Consider the following 23,086-nt stretch of genomic DNA (forward strand, 5'->3'; position numbering starts at 1 on the left):
GCAACAGAGCTCACAGTCCAGGCAGCCTGGAAATAATTCTTTCAGCTGCATGGCTTCAGGCCAGCATAGGGCCTGAGAACCAACCCCACAAAGAGCTACAGACTCAGCAGGTAAGGGCAAAAAGAATTGAGAAAACAGAAGAGTCAAAGAATGAGGCATAGCTCTGAGAGCTATGAGGTGTGGGGAAAAAAAAACCATGAAGGAAGGCAGAGGACTTGTCTTGGGGCAGCAAGAACTTGATTTGGTGCCTAACTCCAAAAGTCACATTTGAGGTAGAGGCCATTCTCACTCTGTCACCCTAGCCTGCCTGTGCCACTAGACTAGATCCCACAGCAAGGCAAACAGAGCCCAGGGTCTCCTTTACCTATGTTTCTTGTTCAAAATTCCTTTGTTCTACATGTTTCCTTGGTTGTACCCACTGCCCTTCTAGGAGAACCTTGCAAGACGTGTGGGGTGAGTATCCACTTACTAACATAAAACGAGGATGCAAAGGTTTGTTTTGTGTTGATCTTCCTTACAAACACATTATAAAGGTTTAATGAGATAAACATGGATGTACTTGGTAAATGACTACGTGTTACCCATAACTCAAATCTGCCATTACTGTACAGGTAACGAGAAAGAGGGAGAATTCACTCTTGAGTGGCAGGCCAGACCACACTGCAGACAGTTCAAGTTACATCCTTCAGGGACACTTTGAATTTCCTTCCTCTCCTTTTCAGAGCCTTTCACCTCCCTAGGCCCTACAAGCGTACATCTCCAGTGACTAGGACTGAGTTTCTTCCCTTCCTGCTCTAGTCCCCATCAGTCCTCTCCTACACAGCCAGCTATGGCCTCTCTTACATCTCCTCCTTTTCATCTGTATGGCTATACAGTACTTCTCAGTTCTAGCACTTTCTAGCCCACTTGAGGACATATCTTAAAGGGCCCTGAGAGCCGGAAATGTAGCTCAAAGATGGACTCTTTGTAAAAGGTCCTAAACTCCATCCCCCGTATTAGCAATCAATCAATCAAGCAAGCAAGCAAACAATAAATAAAAAAAATGCAAGGCCTGAAAACAGAGTGGGTTAGGACACAAATTTCCTTAGAGGGTATACCTAATTAGCAATGCATAATAATCTGCATGATAAGACACCTATACAATATGGGTTGTGATGGTTTGATTTGGTAATTTTTGACTATATAATAGTGCAAAATTTATCTATCTATCTATCTATCTATCTATCTATCTATCTTAGAAACTGTACTTCAGAATTTGATCTTTTCCTAGATTGATAGTGTACAGTAGAAAATACTTGTGACACTGGGTAGCGGCAGCCAGTGACAGCTCCTGGAAATGACCCATAGTCCACAAGGTGCTGTGCTGCTGAGCAATCCTGTATGCTATGCTGGATATAGTAAATACATTTTCAACTTACAATATTTTCAATTTAAGATGAGTATATTATGATATAGCTGAGGAGACATGTGTATATGTAAATTTTGACCTTGTCAGGTATTAGTCATAGTACTCCCATTTGATAATGACAAAGTACCTACAAATCTATGAAAGAAGGCTGAAGGCATAAGATGGGATGTACAGGAAGGGGACTGGAAGTATTATAAGAAGCCAGACCTGATGGCTTCTCTCTAGAAGTGTAGACCTGTAAGGCCTCAGAACAGCAACAACACTTTCCAAAGCTTTTTCTGAAGGAAAGAAGTTCCCAGAATACTAACATGTACTGTATGAAAAAAAATGGTTCTGTAGCCAAGTCAGTTTGTGAAATGCTAGAGTAAAGAAGTTAAGGAGTTTCTTTAACTTCAGGGCCTCTCAGAAACTCAAATACAGTAATTTTAACACAAAAAATTTAGATGATAAATGTTAAAAAATGCATTTATTTTTAGAAAATGTTGGTTTTAGAGCATCAGAAAAAAAAGCAGAAAGGGAACAAGACAGGATGCCTGGAATGAAGATGACAGAAATATATTATGTCCATGTATGGAAATATCATGATAAATCTCATTATTATGCATAATTGTATAATTGCTATATGCTAACAAGACATTTTTAAAGAAAATGCTAATTTTGTCTGCCCTCAATATATCTTTGAAGAAGCTGAGACATAGTGGGGTGGTAATTGACTTACCATCATTTTGGACTACCATGAAAGGGTAGGCTAAATTTTAGGCTTTCTACTCCCCAGGTAGGCACCCACAACCCTAGTTCTGTGTGTCAGGCTCATAGAGAAATAGCAGAGAAAAGGGATACCTCTACAGGAGTGTAAAAATTACATTTATTCAGCATCAAGGTTGTTATATTAAAATAATTTCCCATGACAACTAACATTATAACCTAACCTAAGGTGATGTCCCCATGTCATGACTTGCTAATACAAATGCCTCACTGATTTACATGCAAGTTTGGGGTGAAAGGTCACCTTAGTTAATGCTTCTTTCCTACTGCAAGCTAAGGTCAGCATCATTGCTGGTCCTGTCTATCTGGTCTTCTCTCAAAAGACAATCAGTCAATCAATGGAGTAAGTATAAAGTTCAGATGACTCTAAAATCAAAGAGGGTTTCATCATATAGGAGCAATGACAGATGGATAGCATAGTGCCACCAGGTCTGGTATTAAAATATCCACCTCCAAACCTTCAACAGGGAGACAAGCCAATGACAGATATGTGCCGGGCTCATAAGACAAAACCAGCAGAGGACAGAAGACGGCCCCTTTACCTTCTTCTTGGATTTAAAGACGTTACATCTGAAGATATTGCTGGCTCCATCTCGAGCGATATAGCTGAAGATTTTCAAGTCTTGGGAGTCATGAGAGACGTAGAAGATTCTGGAGAAAGAGCAGCAGAAAAACGCATTGAATGTGGCGTTCCTGTGTCAACAGGAAACCTCTGGTCACGGGGAAAGCCAGAAGACAGAGCTCACTAATGCCAAGCTGCCAAAGCTTTTTCCTGTGGGATCAAAAAGCCACTATGCAGGAGGCACTTTCCGCAAGGCTCTACAAACATGGCTGCCGCTGTGAGTGACTTCCAGGTGTAGAAGAGCAGGTTTGGTAGGGCATGGAAACAAACCACATTATTGACTTCCTCCCAAGGTGGCAAACCTATTTTGGTAACTTGTCTATTGGAAGGGAAAAAAAGTTCCCATCTTGCCTGAGCAATAAATCTATATTAAACCCAGAGCAATGTACACAAGTTTTCTGAGACCTGCTCACATTCATTCCCAAAGAAGTTAATTGGAAAATTAACAATCATGATCATGTTGGGAAATCAAAAGACATTTGCATTATTACAGGTCTCCTGGTGAGAGTGACTCCCTTTCTTATACCCTCTACATGAACCAGGTTTCTCTGTGTCCACCACATGAGTCTTTGAAAGCACAAGTTGCCAAGTGCCATTCCAGCAACAGGATGCTGGGAACTCCTGAGCTCACAGAGCTTATGTGTAGATGTCAGCGCACAAGTAAAACATGGTAAGATGGGAGATCCAGCAGAATAAGGGACACAGTATGGTGGAGGCTGCTGTCTTAGGAATGACGGACAAGCAACATCACAGGGATGCAGAGACCTGGATGACATGTTCAATGCAGTCACAGAAATTGCGGGCAAAAGCACTATAGAAAGTGAACACAGAAAGAACACAAGCCCTAAGGGGCACAGAAGGTGCCAGAAGGGCTTGAAAAATGACCAGTTACGGCTCAATCTGAGGTTTCTGGGCCCATAGGATCCCCTTAGCCTTCTAAATATACCAAACTGTATTCATATCAATGGAAGAAGTGTGCCACCAGCTGAGCCTCAGTTTCTCCTAACTGACCTCCAGGCCTATGCTGCTATTCCCCTAGACATCCTCCCTCCTGAAGACTCTCAGGTTTCTCACACTCACTGTCCTATACCTGAACTCACATCAGCCCCTCCCATCATTCTCTTCCACCCAAACTTGACAGCACAGTATTCACTCCAGCTAGAAATCTAGAGATAGCCTTTGGTCCTTTCTCCACTGTAGCCAGGACCCATTCCTCATGATCAAGTTCCTCAGGACACCTTCCCAGCGTGTCTCTACATTTGTTTTTCTTATCTCCGCAGTCTGCTTTTGTTCTCATTTTTCATCTGGATTGTTGTTTCGTGCTTTACCGCCGCCGACAAGTTCCTTACAGTGCCAGCAGTGATCTTTTTAAAAACATGTTACACTCCACTATTTTTATCCTAAAACCATTTAAAGGCTTCCTACTGCCTGCAGGATAAAGCCCAAACCTCTTAGTATGGAGAATCTGCCCTGTTTGTATTTCATCCCAGAGTCCTGACTGAACCAGGTCTACAGAGCTAGTAGCACATAGCTTCTTGAGTTTCTAATCCCTGGGGACACCCTGGGATTCCTTTAAGACTTGGATCAGAGAAAGCTTCTCTTCCCCTCAGCGGTCTGAGCTGCTCTAACCCCTGTGGCTCATTTGTGTCCTAACACGTACCTCACTATGACATTTGTGTAGAAGCTCTTTGATGAACTAAGGACCCATCTTGGCATCCCCAGGGCCAGCACAGTGACTGGCATGTGAGAGACAGGCATTCCCACTGTCATAATGAGAACCCATAATGTAGTCTGCCCAGCTACTCATTTTCTCTGCAGGAAGTCAGGACCAGTTAGTTCAGAAGCATTGCACATAAAACTCCTTTGATCAAGTTTTTAATTTATTATGTAATACCCCTAAGGACCAAGAACTGGATTTAAAACTGATACAGTAAAGATGAATGTGAACCAGCATGCCAGAAAGACACAGAGATGTGGAAAGTATTCAGGAACAGTGTCGAGCTAAGGTTGATGTAACCTTAATAGACAAAGATTCTTTTCAGACCATCTGGTGACAACCTCTGCATGGAAGCCATTGCTCCATTTTGGACTGTAGCTTTCTGGCGACTGCTCTGTTAGCTGTATCTGAGTTCAGAAGTGTCATGTGTTATTATACAAGGTAAGCAATCTCTATGCAGCTAAAAACAATTATTTGGTTAACACAGAAAACTTTCTACCAGCAGAACCAAGAAGTAGGAAACTCTCCTACCACAGCTCATTCCTCAGCAAATAACTAAGTCTAGAAGTTAAAGGCTTAGCTATAGACTTCTAGATGCAGACATATGTATCTTATTCTCCATCACTTGGTTTGCTTAAGAACTGTGAACAAGGGGGTGGTCAAAACAGGGGCGGGAAGAGAAATGTATTTCAGGAATTTGCCTCCTCCCCGCTTCTCCCTCTGTCTTTATCCTTATTATCAGACTAGAATTGTTCTGAACCAGCTTCCAAAAACTGTCCTGGTCAATCTTCTTACCCTTCACCATCATAAGGTTAGGATGCTGAAGTAATGCCTGATTCTAAGCTTTGTAAGGCTTTGTTTCCTCTTCAAATGCAAAGATCTCTTGCTTTCCTCTCATTATATGCATAGAATTATAATTGCCACTTATTTACAACAACAGTGAACCTGTACAGAATCTTACATCCATACACTTCCCACAATGCGTGAGATCTACACAGCATCTTGGATAAACTGCATTTGGTATTTATCTTCATGTTGGACTTCAGTAGACAAAACTAATAACAACCCACAAGACCCACCACCAATACCTCCCCCTCTCCTTCCTGGACTAATAATTTACAGGCACAGTTGTATTTCTGTTGAGGATGATGGCTATAGAATAAAATAGAATTTCAGATTAAGGCAGCATCATCATCAACAACATCATCATCATCATCAACAACAACAACCCAACAACTATAAGGACAACAGGCTTGGAACCCAACATCTTTGCCAGTCAAAAATTTGTCAGTGATAGGTAATTCACTCCCTGAGAAAGCATCCACTCCCTTTCGGGAAGGTTCCAACTATCTGGAAATGTTACTTTATGTTGATAGGAAATCTACTCACAGGAATTCAGTGAATGAAAATGGGTATGAGCATTGGCCCCAGGGTGGACAGACCTAGATTTTTAGCAGAGGCACTGCAGTTAACTAACTGCAAGGATCCCATACTTAGCCACATCTCCTCCCTGCTCTGGCTCCTTGCTCTGTGAAACAGGGGTAGTCATACTGCCAACCCTCATTCACAGAGCTGAAAGGAAGAATGCAGGGACTAACTCACAGAGTGGTTGATGAGCAGCAGCTGGTTAGACTATGTCCATATTTGCCACTGTGGTTCTTTTCTCTGGGACTGTAACTAAACCTTCTCCCCAGTTGTCAGTGACTTCAGTACTTATATCCAACTACCTCATTTGTGTTTATCTTGTTAATTCCTTTTTAAAGATAAACATCTCCTCTTCCTTCAGTAGTTCAACTACCCATCTCCAGATCTCTTATTGCTCTGGTTGGTTGAAACTGGAAAGAATATAAACTTTGGGATGAGAAGGATCTAGGATCAAGTCATAGGTCTGCTACTTCTTAGTTGCTGGGCTTAAGCAAGACACTTAAATGATACAACCTTTTGTTTCTGCATCTAAAACAGCACAGCAATGACTTCTATCTGGCACTATCCTAAATATTAACATATGTACACTGCATTTAACCTGATGCCTAACACACAATGAGCTCAGTAAACAGGAGTTTTTCACCTTCCTTGTTAACCTTTTTCTATACATATAACAGTTTGCCACTGACTCCTTGAAATGCAGTTCACAGAACCAAACGCACTTCCATAAAGCCATCTGACATCCCAGAGACTATCTTATGATGAATATTTTCTGAGCTTACAAGCTGAACTTTCATCAGAGTAGCTATTTTTTATTTTAGTTACAGCTCACACTGTGGTCAGCTCACAGCTTCAAAGCCCTTCCGCACATTTGCTCTGAGGCAGGCTTCCAGAGCTCATCTGGGACCTGGCTTCTAGGATTGGCACCTAATGGTCACTGTTTCCTTTTCCAACCTCTCACGGACCGACCATCTGCTCAACTATGACTTCCAGATTCTGTCTGTGGGTAATGGCAAATCTTTACCATTCTTGGACCTAGGTGTCCTCTCTTTAAGAGGCAGGATGTCTTCTTATAACCCCATATATGTGCAGTACAGTGTTGCAAAGACAACCAAATGGTTATTTTGAAATCTCGTTCTTCAGGATTCGAGGGACTAAAGTCTGGGCACACTGAAAGAAGATGCCTTACTTCCTTGCTTTTATATATATTATAAATTATAATATTATTTCATATATTTTAAATATATAATTTATATATACTTTTAAAATACATCATATATTTATATATAATATATATTTAATTGTATATATTATACATATAATATATAATCTTCTGTTGTTCTAAATCACGTATGTTCTACTTGACAGCAAAAGGAAAAAACAGGAAACCAATGATTGAGGGGAAAAGATTTAAAAGTTTCTCCCTACACACTACCTTTTTCTTCACTTACCCACATTCTCTCATCTCCAGCCTCTCCCGTGAGTCCAGTGTCCAGGCTCCTTACTCTCACCAAAGGCTTTTCTTTTGTACTTGTTTTGAAGCCCTGGTTTTACTGTATGGACTTTCTAGTGAACACTCCGTGACAATCAACACAGTGATGTGGTTTTTCTTGATAGTCTTATATTCCAGAGTCTTGAATCAACTATGCTGTACCTTAATCTTCAAGTTTTCATCTCTTTAGTCATAATTCCACTTCTTACTGTGTCATTCTTCTCTCTGAACTATGTTGGCAAGGGCTTTATGTGTCGGCTTGGTTGAGCCGTGAGCTTGATACTGTTCTAGGAATATCTCTGAGATGATAACGTTTTAAACAGCTTGGCAAAGCAGATTGCCCTCCACAGTGTGTGTGGGCCTCAAGTGAAGGCCCAAGTAGAAGAACGCAGTGGCTGATCATGAGGGTCTTCCTCCTACTTTAACATTACTGTAACACTGGTCTTTTCAGGTAGCTGGATTTGGACTAAAACATCAGCGTTCGGGCTGAAAGTTACATTATCAGATTTCCTGGTTCTCAGGCCTTCAGACTCAGGCTGGAACCAGATACCAATTTTCCTGGGTTTCTAGCAGATCTTAGGGAATTCTCAACCTCCAGAATCACATGAGTGAATTCTTTATAAATCTGTGTGTGTGTGTGTGTGTGTGTGTGTGCACACACTCGTGCGCCCTTGTGTGCATGCATACATATGCATGTGTATACATACATTCATAGACAAATACTTATTTTGTTGCCTCTGTTTCCTGTAGAACCTTGATTAATATAGTTCTATTCCTCAGTGTGTTAGCATCCTTTCTCCAATGCCTCTGGTCTCCATTGAGTCTGCTGAGTTTACATGGCTGCACAGAATGTGGAAAGCCTTAAGCTACCTGTCAGGTTTCCTGTCAGGTCTGTGTTTAGGCTCCTCCCCATCCCAGACTCACAGAGAAGCCTCTACCCTCTTCCTGGTCTCACCTTACCCTTACCCAGGTCTCATTCAGCCATCCCAACCCTGCCATAAGCACACACCCTGGGGCCAGAGGTCTGGATCTGCCAAGGGCCTTTGAGTAAACTTGGTTCTTTCTCTCAGTCTTCATTCTTAATCTTTGAAATGATAATAGTAGAAACATTGTTTAGTGTGGCAACAATGTCCATATTAGACAATGACAAGTAATGGTAGTCTGTGTTGTACAAATATTTAAAAACTGAAAGTAAGCCTAGCTATATCAAATGAAGTACAATGAAACATATTCTTTGCTTTCCCCATATCACTATCTTTAGAGGCAGGACAAGAGAGTTTGAATATGGAACTGTATTAGTCTGTTTTTCATTAATGTGAGATCCCTATGCCAACACAGTCTATAAGGAAAACAGATATATTTATATAGCTTAGTCTAGAGATTGGAAATCTAATCAGCATAGCACATGATCTGGTAAGGGTCCCTTCTGGCTATATGACCATAGTAGAAAAGATGCGTACCTCTGCCTGTCTTCTGGTCTCTCTCCCTCTCCTTATGAAGCACCTTATAAACTTTATGCTATGGGGTTCTACACTCATGATCCAATCTAATCTAATCTAATCTAATCATTTTCTAAAATCCTACCCATAAACATTATTGTCAGTTCAGTTTTCAATCAATACCACTAATGCAGTATTTTAGGGATCAAACTTCTGCTAGAGTTTGGGGTGGGATGAGTCAATGATAAATCACATTCAGATCACAGTAGGAACAGAGACTTTTCTCTTGAGGTTCTGTAAGACATGGGCACTCCCAGCTCAGAAAGGCATCCCACAGGACAGAGGAGAATGAAAGCCCAGGGGAAAGGATAAGAGATGACATAACCTACACCTGGTAGAGACATAATCAAGTCATCTTCTTAAGGGAGGTGTCCAGGACAGTAAGTATGAGGTGAAAACTGCAAACCAGAAAACAGCTGCAGACCAGGTGGGTGATGCTTGACTATGATGGGGGGGGGGGGGGATCCTTACAGCTTGACTCTACACTCAGGAACAACAACTCCATAGACATCTCAAAGGAGTTTGGTGACCCATCCCCCAAATGGATGTGCTATCCTTGGAGGACCCTGGAAAGAGTTCAGAGCAGATGTTGGGTCGGAGGGAGGCCAATGTCCCCTATTCTTTGCCAGCAGAACACACAGAGAATCTGCAGGAAGAAACACAACCCTCACCCCCACCCTCAGAAGCTGCTTGGATACGAGATGTCTTTTTCTCTTCCCACACAGTGTTACAGCGTCAGCACACTTTCAGATGCCCGCCCTGGGTTGTCTCGCACTCTCTCCCATGCCACTTACTAATTGTAAGTCTAATCTTTAGAAAACACTGACCTTCCTTTTTGTTTTTCTCTCTTATCACTGGCTTGGTCTGCTTATCTTTTCCTTCTCCTGGACTTACGGTGCTCAGTATCATTCTGGCTGCTTTTCTTTTATTAGCAGTTACTTGAGTTTCCATCTTTTTCATCCCCTGTGCTCAAAACAGAAGCAGGATTTCCTTAGATTTTGCTTTCTTGGAGCTGCTATTTGGCATGAAGTATGCATGGGGGCAGAAGAGGCTAAATCCCAGCAACGACGCCCACAAGTTCCTCATAGAACGTTGATATGTAGGTATTGTGACATTGTCCACTATCTGCTTGTCACTATGAATGGAATACATGTCACCTGCCACAGTATCCTGTAGAAGGAAGTCTAGGATTCCAGAGCTAGAAGAAACTTTGACAGTCGGCTTCACTTCCTTAACTGCCTTAACTGCACTCATAGAAACGCAAACCCAGGGATGGCTTATAAGGTCCCCTCAAGGAACAAATATATAAATATCTCTGCTACTGTTGCAAAATATCTACTGTGCACCGAGAGAAAGAAATAAATACTCTACTGAGTTTTAAAAATCTACTGAGAGAGCAGACAAATGTACACTTACCTTTTTGAACGTCTAGTTAAGGCACCCTTGTGGCCGGTCTCTGCAGTTAATTTATGTTTTAATTTCACAGCTGTTAACAAGTCCTTTCTTATGTCTCACTAAAATCTCCCCTGCTTTGCTTGAATCAACCACAAAGTATCACACAGCCCTTCCTAAATGCCAAGTGCGTGATAAGTTAATTTCTTCTTGTTCTGTACTTGACAAGCAGGCAAAAAGAAAAAGAAAGAAAAAGAACCAGCATCCCTTAAAAAAAAAAAATACAAAAATCCTTTTCATATACTTCAAAGCTTTCGCTCTTTCCCAACACTTAGAATGTCTTAAAAATAACTTCACCTGCTGTTGGCTGTCAAGACCCAAATCCACTTATCCAACCTACTAATTCTTTTTTCTCTAAGGCAGCCTTAGTGTTTGCATATGCAGGATCTCTCAAAGGCTTAGGTGTTGGAGGCCTAGTCCTGAGGCAGAATCCAGAGGTGACTTGATCATGAGAGCCTGAACTTTGTCAGGAATCATCCACTCATAATTGTTAAATATTACTATATTTGTTATATTACATAATCTATAAATCGATAACCTTGTGGGCAGATGACAGAAACATAGAGGTTGAACCTAGCTGGGAGAAGCAGGTCATTGAGGACATACCCTGGAAGGAAACGCCATCCTGAGTCCCTTCCTCTTCCTTCTTTCCTCCCTCCCTCTCTCCCCATTCCCCCTTTCCTTGCTTCCTGGCTGCCACAAAGGGCAAAGCCTCTCACTATGCCCTCTGTCACACCTTCCTGCTTTGCCACAGTCCTAAAGGCAACAGAGCCAGTTAACCTTGAACAGAAAGCTTGGCTATAGTTATTTTCTCAAGTATTTTATCACAGAGACAAAAGCCAACACTATCTATACACTGCACTTGCTCATATTTGCCCAGGGTAATCCTTGCTTTTTCTATACATCTCAGGATGCTCACACTTCTCCAAGACTCATGTTCAGAAACAGGATTTCCAGCCAGAACCAGAAAGCAGAGAGAAAACCAGTAGCTTTACTCCCACTGGTACATGTTGAGGGCCCTTGCCTATACAATTGCAGATTCCTCTCCATTCTTCGTGGATAATTTTCCCTCTTGTTTGCAAGATAGTGAGCATAGTCATGGAGAGAGGCATTAATGTTCCCAGTGAACATCACACACAAACCTTTCCCCCTTGTCTCCACATTGAGACTCCCACGTTGTAGAGAAATCTCAGAACAAACAGAATGGCCACACGGAACACAGCAGGTCTACCATTTAAAGCTAAGGAACACTCTGAGACTTGAGTCATTTCAATTGCAAAATGGGAGAAGAGGCCATTCGTATTATTCAGAGAATTAGATTATATGGTGGAGACTGGGTGTGAGTACCTTTTTCTTTTTTCTTTTTCTCTTCTTTTTTCTTTTTGCTGTTTTGTGGATTCTTCATAGGTCCCCCAAACTGTCTCCTAACATCTTCTTTGGCTCAGCTCAGGGTCTCCTGGCTCAACTGACTTCTTCTCTCTCACCCACTCAGTCTTTCTTCTGCACTAACCATCTTCTCTAACCTGGCTCTCTGACCCTGTCCTTCTCTCTCCTGGACCCGACTCTTCTGCCACCTGGACCCTTCTCCTCTTGCTCAGCCTCTGCTGCCTTTTTATATCCTCTTCTGTTCCCAGAAATCCAAGAAGCAACTGACACTGGAGGTCATAGGATCAAGCAGCTCTAATGGCTAAGAGGGAAGCAGAATGACATGGAGAGAGAGAGACACACAGACACAGTTAGAGACACAGAGAGAAACAATAGAAAACAGTCTCAGGACTCAGGGGAATTACATGGCAGATGATGACTCAAGTTTCAGAGAGACAGCAGAAGACAGAATTCCAAGTGGAGGATTCACCTCAAATTCCCGAGCCTGACACCAGGGGTGGGCACTGGTCCTACCCTTGCCTTGATTCCTTCTCCCTTCCTCAGGTAGCTTTTTGGCAGCCTTTGAATCAGCCAAGTTTTTCCCTGCCAGAGAGCTGGAGCTGTTTGATAAGGGAATCTGAGTGGGGTTGGTGGAAGGAGGAGGCCACCACAGGTTTGAGGATCTCGTCCTGATCAAAGCCATGGATAACTTAATTGCTAGGTCTGCATTTCACCTGTTACTGAGGTGACTTTCTGAAGGTGAGTAGAACTAGCAGAAATATGACCTTGGTTGGAAGGAAAGCATGCAGAATCAGAAACATTTTGCTGCGGTTGTAGAGCAGAGATGCAGGTTGGTTTATCCTGTCACAAAACTCTTGAGGAATGGGGCTTATGTAAACATGGGGGCTGGATACACTGGGAGGCCAGGCGCCAGGCGCCAAAGGCTCTGGGACCTGGCTTCTTAGCACTTGGAGTTTCTCTTTTACATTTAGCTTGTCAAATTCTTCTTCATCAACTGAGGTGTCTGACAGGCTTAATTATTTCCTTAGGGCTCTGTCTTTCCTTCAGTGAACAAACGCAATTGGGAAGATTTGGGCTTAGCTCTTTTCCTAATAAGATTCTTACACATGTACACACACTCACACATGTGCACACACCAAGGTTTGGGTATGACGGTAGGCCAACCAGACCACTGTCCTACTCTTTGGATGGGGTCCCCAAGTACAGGAGAAAACCTACCCGTCACTTTTCCCATCTTCAAAGGTTAATTATGTGCTAACAGTTGACGGTGATCCTATGTACACATCATAACTATTTGGAGCTGGCATTTGGAGGGAGTGCTTTCTACTAATCCCCTCCAAAAGAAAATATTTCATGAGGACTTAGTGGTTTTCATGATTTCATCATCTTACCTACTCTTTGAATGTCGTGAATTATCACTGAAACTGTAACAAAGAGAACAGGAGGTGAAATCAGAGGCCAAGATAATATGCAATTAAGCAAAATGATAACTGTGCAGTCACAGGCCTTAGATAGGCACCCTCTGCCACCTGCAGGAAGAAGGGTGGACATTTTCAAAGGCAGCCTCCCTCGTGGTTAATCTCACAGCAGTTAGAGGTGCTGGGCTCTCTGAGAGACAGTGAGCACGATCCTCTGACTCCTGTGTCTCCATATTTGAAATAGTAGTGAGTCAGCAGCTTGTTTTCTGTTAGGACACACATTCTCATGGTCTAACATTAACATATGCTTCCCTTTCCAAGCACGTCCACACAGGGGAGACGTCCACCATTCAGGGAATGGTTTTATGGGCTGACTGGTCAGTTCACTTGTTTATGCAATCTTAGACCATTGTTTGCAGAAGGATCATTCCTACTCCAGGGGAATTTTGTAAAGATTCAAGAAGAAATCAATTAAATTGAGCAAATATGCAGTGAGCGCCACTATGTGTAAGACAGAGGTCAGGGAGTCCTGGTGATTAGTAAGTTGAGGTTCCATTATATCTCTTAGCATTCTTACATGGGTTCTTGGGATTGAACTCAGGTCTTTAGGTTTACACAGCAAACATTCTTACTCACTGAGCTATCTTGCTGGCCCTTGCATATAGTCTTTATTAAAATGTATTGGACAGATAAACAACTATTATGATAATCATTTAAGGGCTACACAGAATTATGGGTCAAAGAAAAAAAAAACAGATGAGGCATGGGGGTACATGCTTATAGTGTCAGACTGCTTGCAGAGTTTGAGGCCATCCTGAAATATATAGCAAGTAACAAGCCAGCCAAGACTATATAACAACACCCTGTTAAAAAAAAAAAAAAAAAAAAGAAAGAGAAAGAAAAAAAGAAAAAATCCACAAAGCAAAGGAAAGAATAACAGATATCTACTCTGAAAGTAGGGATGAAATCAGGAATTCCTGTTGGGTGTTGATATTTAAAATAAATCTTGAAAGACGAATAAGAATCTGACAGGCAAAAAGGTTAAACCAAACATGGAGAATACTTAATTAATCCTAGTTTGATCATGACTGCTGCCAGCAATTTGGAAAATCTCAAAGTGACTGATAAAGGACACAGGCCTTGCAGACCGGACAACTCTCATTCATCCATCTCGTCTCTATCTCATCCCACTTCCTGTCCAACCAATCCCTTCATCTCATCTAATTATGCCATCCTATAACCCCACCCCATAATCTCATCCCACATCCCACCCCATCCCATCATGTCCCATCTCACTCCATCCCTCCATCCTTGAATTCTTCCAGTTTGAGGAACTACCATAAAAAAAAACCCAGAGTTGAGATCTGTCTGCTCCCAACTGTGATAAGACACAAGAAAGTGCCCACTGAGAGCTTACCATCAGGCCAGAAAACAGGGCACTGCAATAATGTCTAGACTGGTTTTCAATGCCAAGTGTCTTAAGTGGGCCTCTGTGGGCTAAGCAATGACACTGCCTCTTGCCACCCTAGAAGTTGTCTATTAATATTAAAGATCTGTCAGCTACGAACTATATCCCCACATCAAGGGCGATCTTCATTTGCCTTTAAAGTTGGTCACACGGTAGCCCTTCCCATGAGTCGTTATTACTTGGTCTCTGGAAATCAGCTAGCCTTACCACTATATTACCAACATATTACCAACATATTGCCTGTTTTTAGACTAGTGTGTTTGCCAAGTTCCTCATAATCCAGAAGGTTCAATAGACTCTGAAAATACCACAAAGGCTACCCTCTTTGCAAAGCTAAGTTTTAAAGCTATTTAAAACTCATTAATGTAAGATTGTTTTGTTTGTGAATAACAGAACTCCACTGTGTCTAACAAGATATAAATGGCTCTTGGATTGATGAAGTAAAATCCGTCACTGTTTAAACAATTAAATTATGAAGGAAAACGGATGGCTTTGATTTTTCTTTTTTGCTTGCCAGCCCTTATTTACCTCAGAAGTAGAAGTGCTGATGACAAATCTTTGTTTAAAAGTAAAAATTTCAAGACGGCACTCAACGCTTCATGGCATGAAAGGATTGTAAGTTCACAAATTTTCTTAAAATAGTGGCTCACATCTGTAATGGACTTGGAAGGCTGAGGCAGGAGAATGGCTGGGAGTGTACAAGGGAAATCAGATTTTCAAAGATCCTTGATATCCTAGCGAGTGTCAAAACCACTCAATGGCCTCCTAGGCCAATGCGTGCCTGGCAGCAGGGAGGAAGGGGTTTCCCTTTGCACACACTTTCCCATCTGAGATTCTTCAGTGCCCTACACAAACTCTAAATCATTTCTCTTTGCATATTTAAAAAGGAGAAAAAACGAAGCATTGAGTAATGAAAGGCACTTCCTGGCAGAACTGGGTCCAGCCTGGCTCCCCAGGTCCCTGCTTCTTCCTCCATAGGGAAATCCTCTCCCTGGAAGACAAAGTTAATTATGTGATGTTACCCAAAGCTGGCTTAATTGGATTTTTCATCCTTGGTGTAAAAGATGCTCTATAAAGACAGGCCTACAGAGGATGCTGAGCCTGCCTGTCTACTCGCTCAGCAGTGGGCTTTTTACCATTGGGCTTTAGGCAACCAAAATGAATAAAGGACAAAGCCATTGTGGTGATTTGAATGAGAATGGCTCCCACAGCTCATGTACTGAATGTTTAGTTCTCAGTTGGTAGAACTGTTAAGGAAGAATTAGGGGGTGTGTCACTGAGGGTGGGCTTTGAGGTTTCAAAATCCCGCACCAGTCCTAGTCTCACACTCTCTCTGCTGCCTATGGATCAGGATGTAAGCTCCTGGCTACTGTCCCAGCACCATGTCTGTCATCATGCCCCCTGAGGCTCCCGGCCATGATAATGATGGGCTAATACTCTAATACTGTAAGCCAGCCCCCCAAATGACATGCTTCCTTTTATAAGGTGTCTTGGTCATGGTGTCTCTTCACAGTAACAGACACTGACTAAGACAGACGCCAAGAGGATAAATAAGCTTAATGGCCTTTCTGGTCTGAGCAATTTAAGGATTTTATTTATTAATTCACTTATTTTGATGTTGTTAGTGATCCAACACAGAATCTTTGTAATTTTTTGGTTTTAGATTTGTTTTATGTGTTTTACCTGCATAATGTTTTGCCTGCATGTCTGTCTGTCTGTCTGTCTCTCTCCTCCCACCCCCCCCCACACACACTACAAGTATGCCAGGTGACTGCAGAGGTCAGAAGAGTGCACTGGATCTCCCAGATGGCTGTGAGCCACCATGTGGGCACTGGGAAACTCTATGAGTACAGTGAGTGGTCTTAGCCCCTAAATAACATAGGATCTTGCAGGTGTCAGCCACATTTCTGAGCTGGGTCCTCAGCCCTGAAATAATGTTTTGGCACAGCAAAGGAGAAGATCTAGGCCACCCTACCTTTGTCATACAGTAATACTATCTTATAAACTAAGGATCTTTCCAGGTACTAGAGATACAACAGTATCCAAAACAGGTAATGTCCCTGCCTTCACAGAATTTATTCTAAGAGCATGACACAAAGTTTTATCCTTTGACCAGGAGTGAATTTTCAATCAAGTGGGATGCCACAAGAGATCTAAAGGACAGCTGTTAAAGTGTTGGAGTTCCAAGTAGAGGTCACTGGAACCTCATGACACTCCTTTATTTACCCTCTGTACTCAGACATCACTGGACTGCCCATGACTAGAACAGCTCATAGGTTGATGTGTTTCTGCTGCTTTCACCTGTATTGGCCAGATACTAATATTTCCTATTATACTTCAGATTACTAGGCAATCTTTCCTGCGTCCATTTCATTGACATGAGAGCCTATTCCACTTACAGCGTACTCCAAGGCAGGTTGGGTTCCCTGCAATACTACTTTCACTTTGGCACATTGAGAGCCAAATCCACCATGGAAAAAACTGCAATGCAAAATTATACCGAACTTTGAAAAACTACACAGTATTCATATACTAGCAGATGCAGTATCCTAAACAGGGAGATAAGATGGATACAGCATAAGTTATTAAGACCAAGTATTGGTAGTTTCTCCCTTAGAAAACTATTACTTTATACAAGTATACATTATCTGGTCAATTAAAAAACTCAGATGGGTCAGCAAGTGTCTTAGTTCACTTCCTACCACTGTGACAAAACATCATGACTAAAAGTAACCTGAGGAAGAAAGGGTTTACTTCAGCTCACAGGCGAGGCTTGGGTCCATCATGGAGGGAAGTCAGGACAAGAGCTTGAGAGAGGAACTGAAATGGGGGTCACGGAGGAGGCTTGTCCCAGTGGTTTTCTCAGTCTGTTTTTGATACAACCTAGAACCATCTGCCCAAGGATGGTACTGCTCATTATGAGTTTGGCCTTGCCACACCAACCATTAGTCAAGAAAATGCCCATAAACTTGTCTAGAGACCAATCTGATGAAAGCAATTTCGCAACTGTAATTCCCTCTCAACAGATACGCCTAGGTTTGTGTCAAGTTGACAAAACCCAATCAGTATAGCACTTGCTGTGCAAGGCCTGGTGACCCGAGTTTGATCCCAGGAACCCACATCAAAGCAGAGACAACCAATCTCACAAAATTGTGCTGTGACTTCCATGTGTGTCCATCTACACACATACACATCAAGTACACACACATACGCACTAATAAATTAATGTAAAAAAGAACTTAGGTTTGTACCATATTTCCCTAAACATCTGCTTCATCATAGGAGTAGAAACCAGAGTGAAAGTCTCGGATAGGGGCTACGTTCTTCAGTATTTACATTCCCACTGGTTTCTACAGAGTAGCATATACTGACATCAGAAAAAAAGGAAGAAAGGCAAAGGAAGAAAGAGGAAAGGAACGGTCAGACACATTTCTAATAGAGCATGAGGCTGCAATAATTGATTTATAAGCCATCAATTCTTGCTGGAAACTCAGTGTCCATTCTAGGCATTTACTGAGACTCACTACACACCAATGAAATACTGAGGACCTTTTCTGTCCTATGAAGAGGAATAAAGACTTAATCCAGAACTCGCCCATCAAAGAAGGTAAAGACTGCCCATAACTCTACAGTAATGAGAACAAATGGATGAGAGATCAAATAAACAGAACTGAAAGATAACCAAGAGAAGTGTGTGGCAGAGATGCAGCTGAAATGATGCAGAAAACCCTTGGAGAAATGCCTGTGTATTTTGACACACGAAGAAAATATACAATGAGCATAAAAGGAGCTGTTTTTATGAAGGCTATCAAAGCCAGATCGTGAGGAACTAACTGTAAGATGGCAGGGTTCCGATGAAGACAGGTCCATGACTTTGGGAAGGAAGATGGGTTGACAGAGGACAAACTCTTGCATGAGAACATCAGGACTAAAGGGCGGTTATTTCAGGGCAGGGGACAGCTGAACATATGTGAAGAGGGGCAGAGAGCCCACTGAGACCAAGTTAAGGAGAACAAACGGCAGCCGAAGCTAAGCACAAAAGGAAGGTGCATCCTGGACAGACACGTTGGCAGTGATATGAGGATGCTCTAAGGCTCAAGAGGAAAGCTGCAGAATCTCAGAGAGGAAGGGGTCTCCTAAGGCAACGAGGGGGTAGAGTTGACAAGCAGAAGAAAGTGAAAAGGGTTCAGGCTTTAGTAAGGGGGATTTCTCCCAGAGTGAACAAGGGATCACAGAGCAGTCCTGGGAGGTAACAGACGCCAGACAGAATGAATGCGCTCCCCCTCTCCCTGTCAGCTCTTTTCATAATGTTCTCCATGCAGAAAATTGGGTGAGTTATTCTTGCTCATGCATATGTATGAGACACTGTAAAGGAAAGGTCTCAAAGCTGGAAAAAAATAAAAACATCAACTCTTCATGAAGCATTACTCATGGTTGGAGTGACAGAACAATTATCTTTGTCAAATGAGCTGTCCAGAAATGCCATAGGAGTGTTAGGGAAAAAACCCTAGCCTGGGATGCCTTCATGCTCCTGAAACGGGTTTTTTCCTGTTTAGCAGGAGCCCCATAAAAAGCCAGATGATAGGAAGTAAGGCAGGAGGAGGTGAAAGTGCTCATCCTTCTAGAAACAGTCCAGGAGGCTGCAGATAACCACACTGTCACTTAGGAGATGTCATAAGCAAGGGCTGCCACAAGCTCCAGGTCTACACTTCCTTCCATGATCTTTTATGCCCCTTTGTAGCTTGGTTTTTGTCTAGAGCAAATCAGAAATCAAGAGCAGGGTTTGAGTTGTGAATTGTGGTGGTTTGGAAGAAGGTGCTATGGTCTAGCTGTGCCCTTAATAGTTCATATATAAAGGCATGGTTCTTAGTATGGTTGTACTGGTTGGTGATCAAATCTTTAAGAAGTGGAGTATTATAAGAGGCTCCTTAGGTCATTGGTGATGACCCCCAAAGAGGACGATGGAATCAACACCCATATTCTTTTTCTTTCTGCTCCCTGGCTCAAGGTGTGACCAGTGACTCCAACATGTGCTTCAGTCATAAGCAACCTCCACTAGAGGTTCAAACCAATAAAGCCATCTGAACTGTGAGCTGAAATACACTTCATCTCACTGTATAAGTAACCTGGGCTCCCTTCCGCAACTCGCCTGGGCCTGCTGTCTGGAGCAAACACCCATCTGGTCTGCTACTGTGTGGACACTGTATCCCCAGGCATCCTAGAGGGGCCACTGAACTCAGGGCAGCGGGCACTCATATCCTGAGACATCCTAGAGGATCCATTGCACTCAGAGCAGTGGACACCTTATCCTGAGACATCCTAGAGGAGACACTGCACCCAGAGCAGCGGAAACCTAGCTGGTCTGCTACCATGGAGACACCATATCCTGAGACATCCTAGAATAACCACCGTACTTGGAGCAGCTGGAGCTCAGGATTAAAAGATCACAGAGACATCTGGACCCTTAGGAGTTCAGACACAAGCAAGACAACTGGAAAGGCAGGTTCCAGTCAGAAACAGTGAGTGCTGGTAGCACTAGAGTTAACCAGATGGCTAAAGGCAAGCGCAAGAACATAAGCAACAGAATCCAAAGTTACATGGCATCATCAGAAACCAGTTCTCCCATCATAGCAAGCCCTGAACACCCCATCACATGGGAAAAGCAGGATTCAGATCTAAAATCACTTCTCATGACGATGATAGAGGACTTTAAGAAGGACATAAATAATTCCCTTAAGGAAGTACAGGAGAACACAGATAAACAGGTAGAAGCCCTTAAAGAGGAAACACAAAAATCTCTTAAAGAATTGTAAGAAAATACAACCAAAGAGGTGAAGGAATTAAACAAAACCATCCAGGATCTAAAAATTGAAGTAGAAACAATAAAGACATCTTAAAGGGAGACTACCCTGGAGATAGAAAACCTAGAGAAAAGATCAGGAGTCATAGACACAAGTATCACCAACAGAATACAAGAGATAGAAGAGAGAATCTCATGTGCAGAAGATACCTTGGAAAACATTGATACAACTGTCAAAGGAAATGTAAAATACAAAAAGCTACTAACCCAAAACATCCAGGAAATCCAGGACACAATGAGAAGGCCAAACCTAAGGATAAAAGGTATAGATGAGGGTAAAGACTCCCAACTTAAAGGGCAAGTAAATATCTTCAACAAAATTATAGAGGAAAACTTTCCTAACCTACAGAAAGAGATGTCCTTAAATATACAAGAGCCTACAGAAGTCCACATAGTCTAGACCAGAAAAGAAATACCTCCTGCCACATAATAATCAAAACATCAAATGTACAAAACAAAGAAAAATATTAAAAGCAGTAAGGGGAAAGGGTAAAGTAACATATAAAGGGAAACCTATAAGAATTACACCAGACTTCTCACCAGAGACTATAAAAGCCAGAGGATCCTGGACTGATATCATACAGACGCTAAGAGAACACAAATGCCAGCCCAGACTACTATACCCAGCAAAACTCTCAATCAATATTGATGGAGAAACCAAGATATTCCATGACAAAACCAAATTTACACAATATCTTCCCACAAATTCAGCACTTCAAAGGATAATGGATGGAAAACTCCAACACTAGGAGGGAAACTACAACCTAGAAAAAGCAAGAAAGCAATCTTCCAACAACCTCAAAAGAAGATAGCTACACAAATATAATTCCACCTCTAATAACAAAAATAACAGGAAGCAACATTCATTTTTCCTTAATATCTCTTAATATCAATGGACTCAATTCTCCAATAAAAAGACATAGACTATCAGACTGGATACATAAACATGACCCAGCATTTTGCTGCATACAGGAAACGCACATCTGTGAAAAAGACAGACACCACCTCAGAGTAAAAGGATGGAAAACAATCTTCCAAGAAAATGGGCCCAAGAAACAAGCTACAGTAGTGATTCTAATATCAAATAAAATCGATTTTCAACCAAAAGTAATCAAAAAAGATAAGGAAGGACACTTCATATTCATCAAAGGAAAAATGTACCAAGATGAACTCTCAATTCTGAATACCTATGCCCCAAATGCAAGGGCACCCACATACATAAAAGAAACTTTACTAAAGCTCAAAGCATACATTACACCTCACACAATAATAGTGGGAGATTTCAACACCCCACTCTTAGCAATGGACAGATCATGGAAACAAAAACTAAACTGAGACACAATGAAACTAACAGAAGTTATGGACCAATTGGACTTAACTGATATCTATAGAACATTTCATCCTAAAACAAAAGAATATTCCTTCTTCTCAGAACCTCATGGTACCTTCTCCAAAATAGACCATATAATTGTTCACAAAACAGGCCTCAACAGATACAAAAAGATTGAAATAATCCCTTGTACCCTATCAGACCACCATGGGCTAAGGCTGGTGTTTAATAATGACAAAAACAATGAAAAGCCCACATACATGTGGAAACTAAACAATGCCCTACTCAATGATGACTTGGTCAAGGAAGAAATAAAGAAAGAAATTAAAGACTTTTTAGAATTTAATGAAAATGAGGACATATCATAAAAACTTGTGGGACTCCATGAAAGCAGTGCTAAGAGGAAAAAACCATAGCTCTAAGTGCCCACAAAAAGAAAATGGAAAGAGCATACACTAACAACATGACAGCACATCTGAAAGCGTTAGAACAAAAAGAAGCTAATATACCCAAGAGGACAAGATGGCAGGAAATAATCAAACTCAGGGCTGAAATCAACCAAGTAGAAACAGAAAGAACTATACAAAATATCAACAAAACCAGGAGCTGGTCAGTATTTAAATTAATAAAATCAGAACTGAAAAGGAAAACATAACAACAGAAACTGAGGAAATTAAAAAAAAAAAAGTCAGATCCTACTACAAAGGCCTATATTCAACAAAACTGGAAAATCTGGATGAAATGGACAATTTTCTATACAGATAGCAAGTGTCAAAATTAAATCAGGAGCAGATAAACCATCTAAACAGTCCCATAACCCTGAAAGAAATAGAAGCAGTCATTAAAAGTCTCCCCACCAAAAAAAGTCCAGGACCAGATGGTTTTAGTGCAGAATTCTATCAGACCTTCCAGGAAGACCTAATACCAATTCTCTTCAAACTATTCCACAGAATAGAAACAGAAGGAACAATACCCAATTCATTCTTTGAAGCTACAATTATGCTCATACCTAAACCTCACAAAGACCCAACAAAGAAAGAGAACTACAGACCAATCTCCCTTATGAATATTGATGCAAAAATACTGAATAAAATTCTCACAAACTGAATCCAAGAACACATCAAAACAATCATCCATCGTGATCAAGTAGGCTTTATCCCAGGAATGCAGGGATGGTTCAATATTTGGAAATCCATCAATGTAATCCACTATATAAATAAACTCAAAGAAAAAAACCACATGAT

At 41.7% G+C, this 23,086-nt stretch overlaps 1 protein-coding gene across 2 annotated transcripts in view; it reads right to left on the reverse strand.

The window, feature by feature from the left end:
* The window catches only part of Nos1ap (nitric oxide synthase 1 adaptor protein), a 273,616-nt gene that overhangs the window by 31,295 nt on the left and 219,235 nt on the right, over positions 1-23,086 (reverse strand). For both annotated transcript variants that reach the window (XM_034509272.2, XM_076937935.1), the window contains exon 5: positions 2,716-2,824. In XM_034509272.2, the coding sequence (XP_034365163.2) occupies positions 2,716-2,824 (109 nt within the window). The remainder of the gene's footprint in view (positions 1-2,715; positions 2,825-23,086) is intronic.

This window comes from Arvicanthis niloticus, chromosome 7 (genome assembly GCF_011762505.2).
Source record: "Arvicanthis niloticus isolate mArvNil1 chromosome 7, mArvNil1.pat.X, whole genome shotgun sequence".
NCBI lineage: Eukaryota > Metazoa > Chordata > Mammalia > Rodentia > Muridae > Arvicanthis > Arvicanthis niloticus.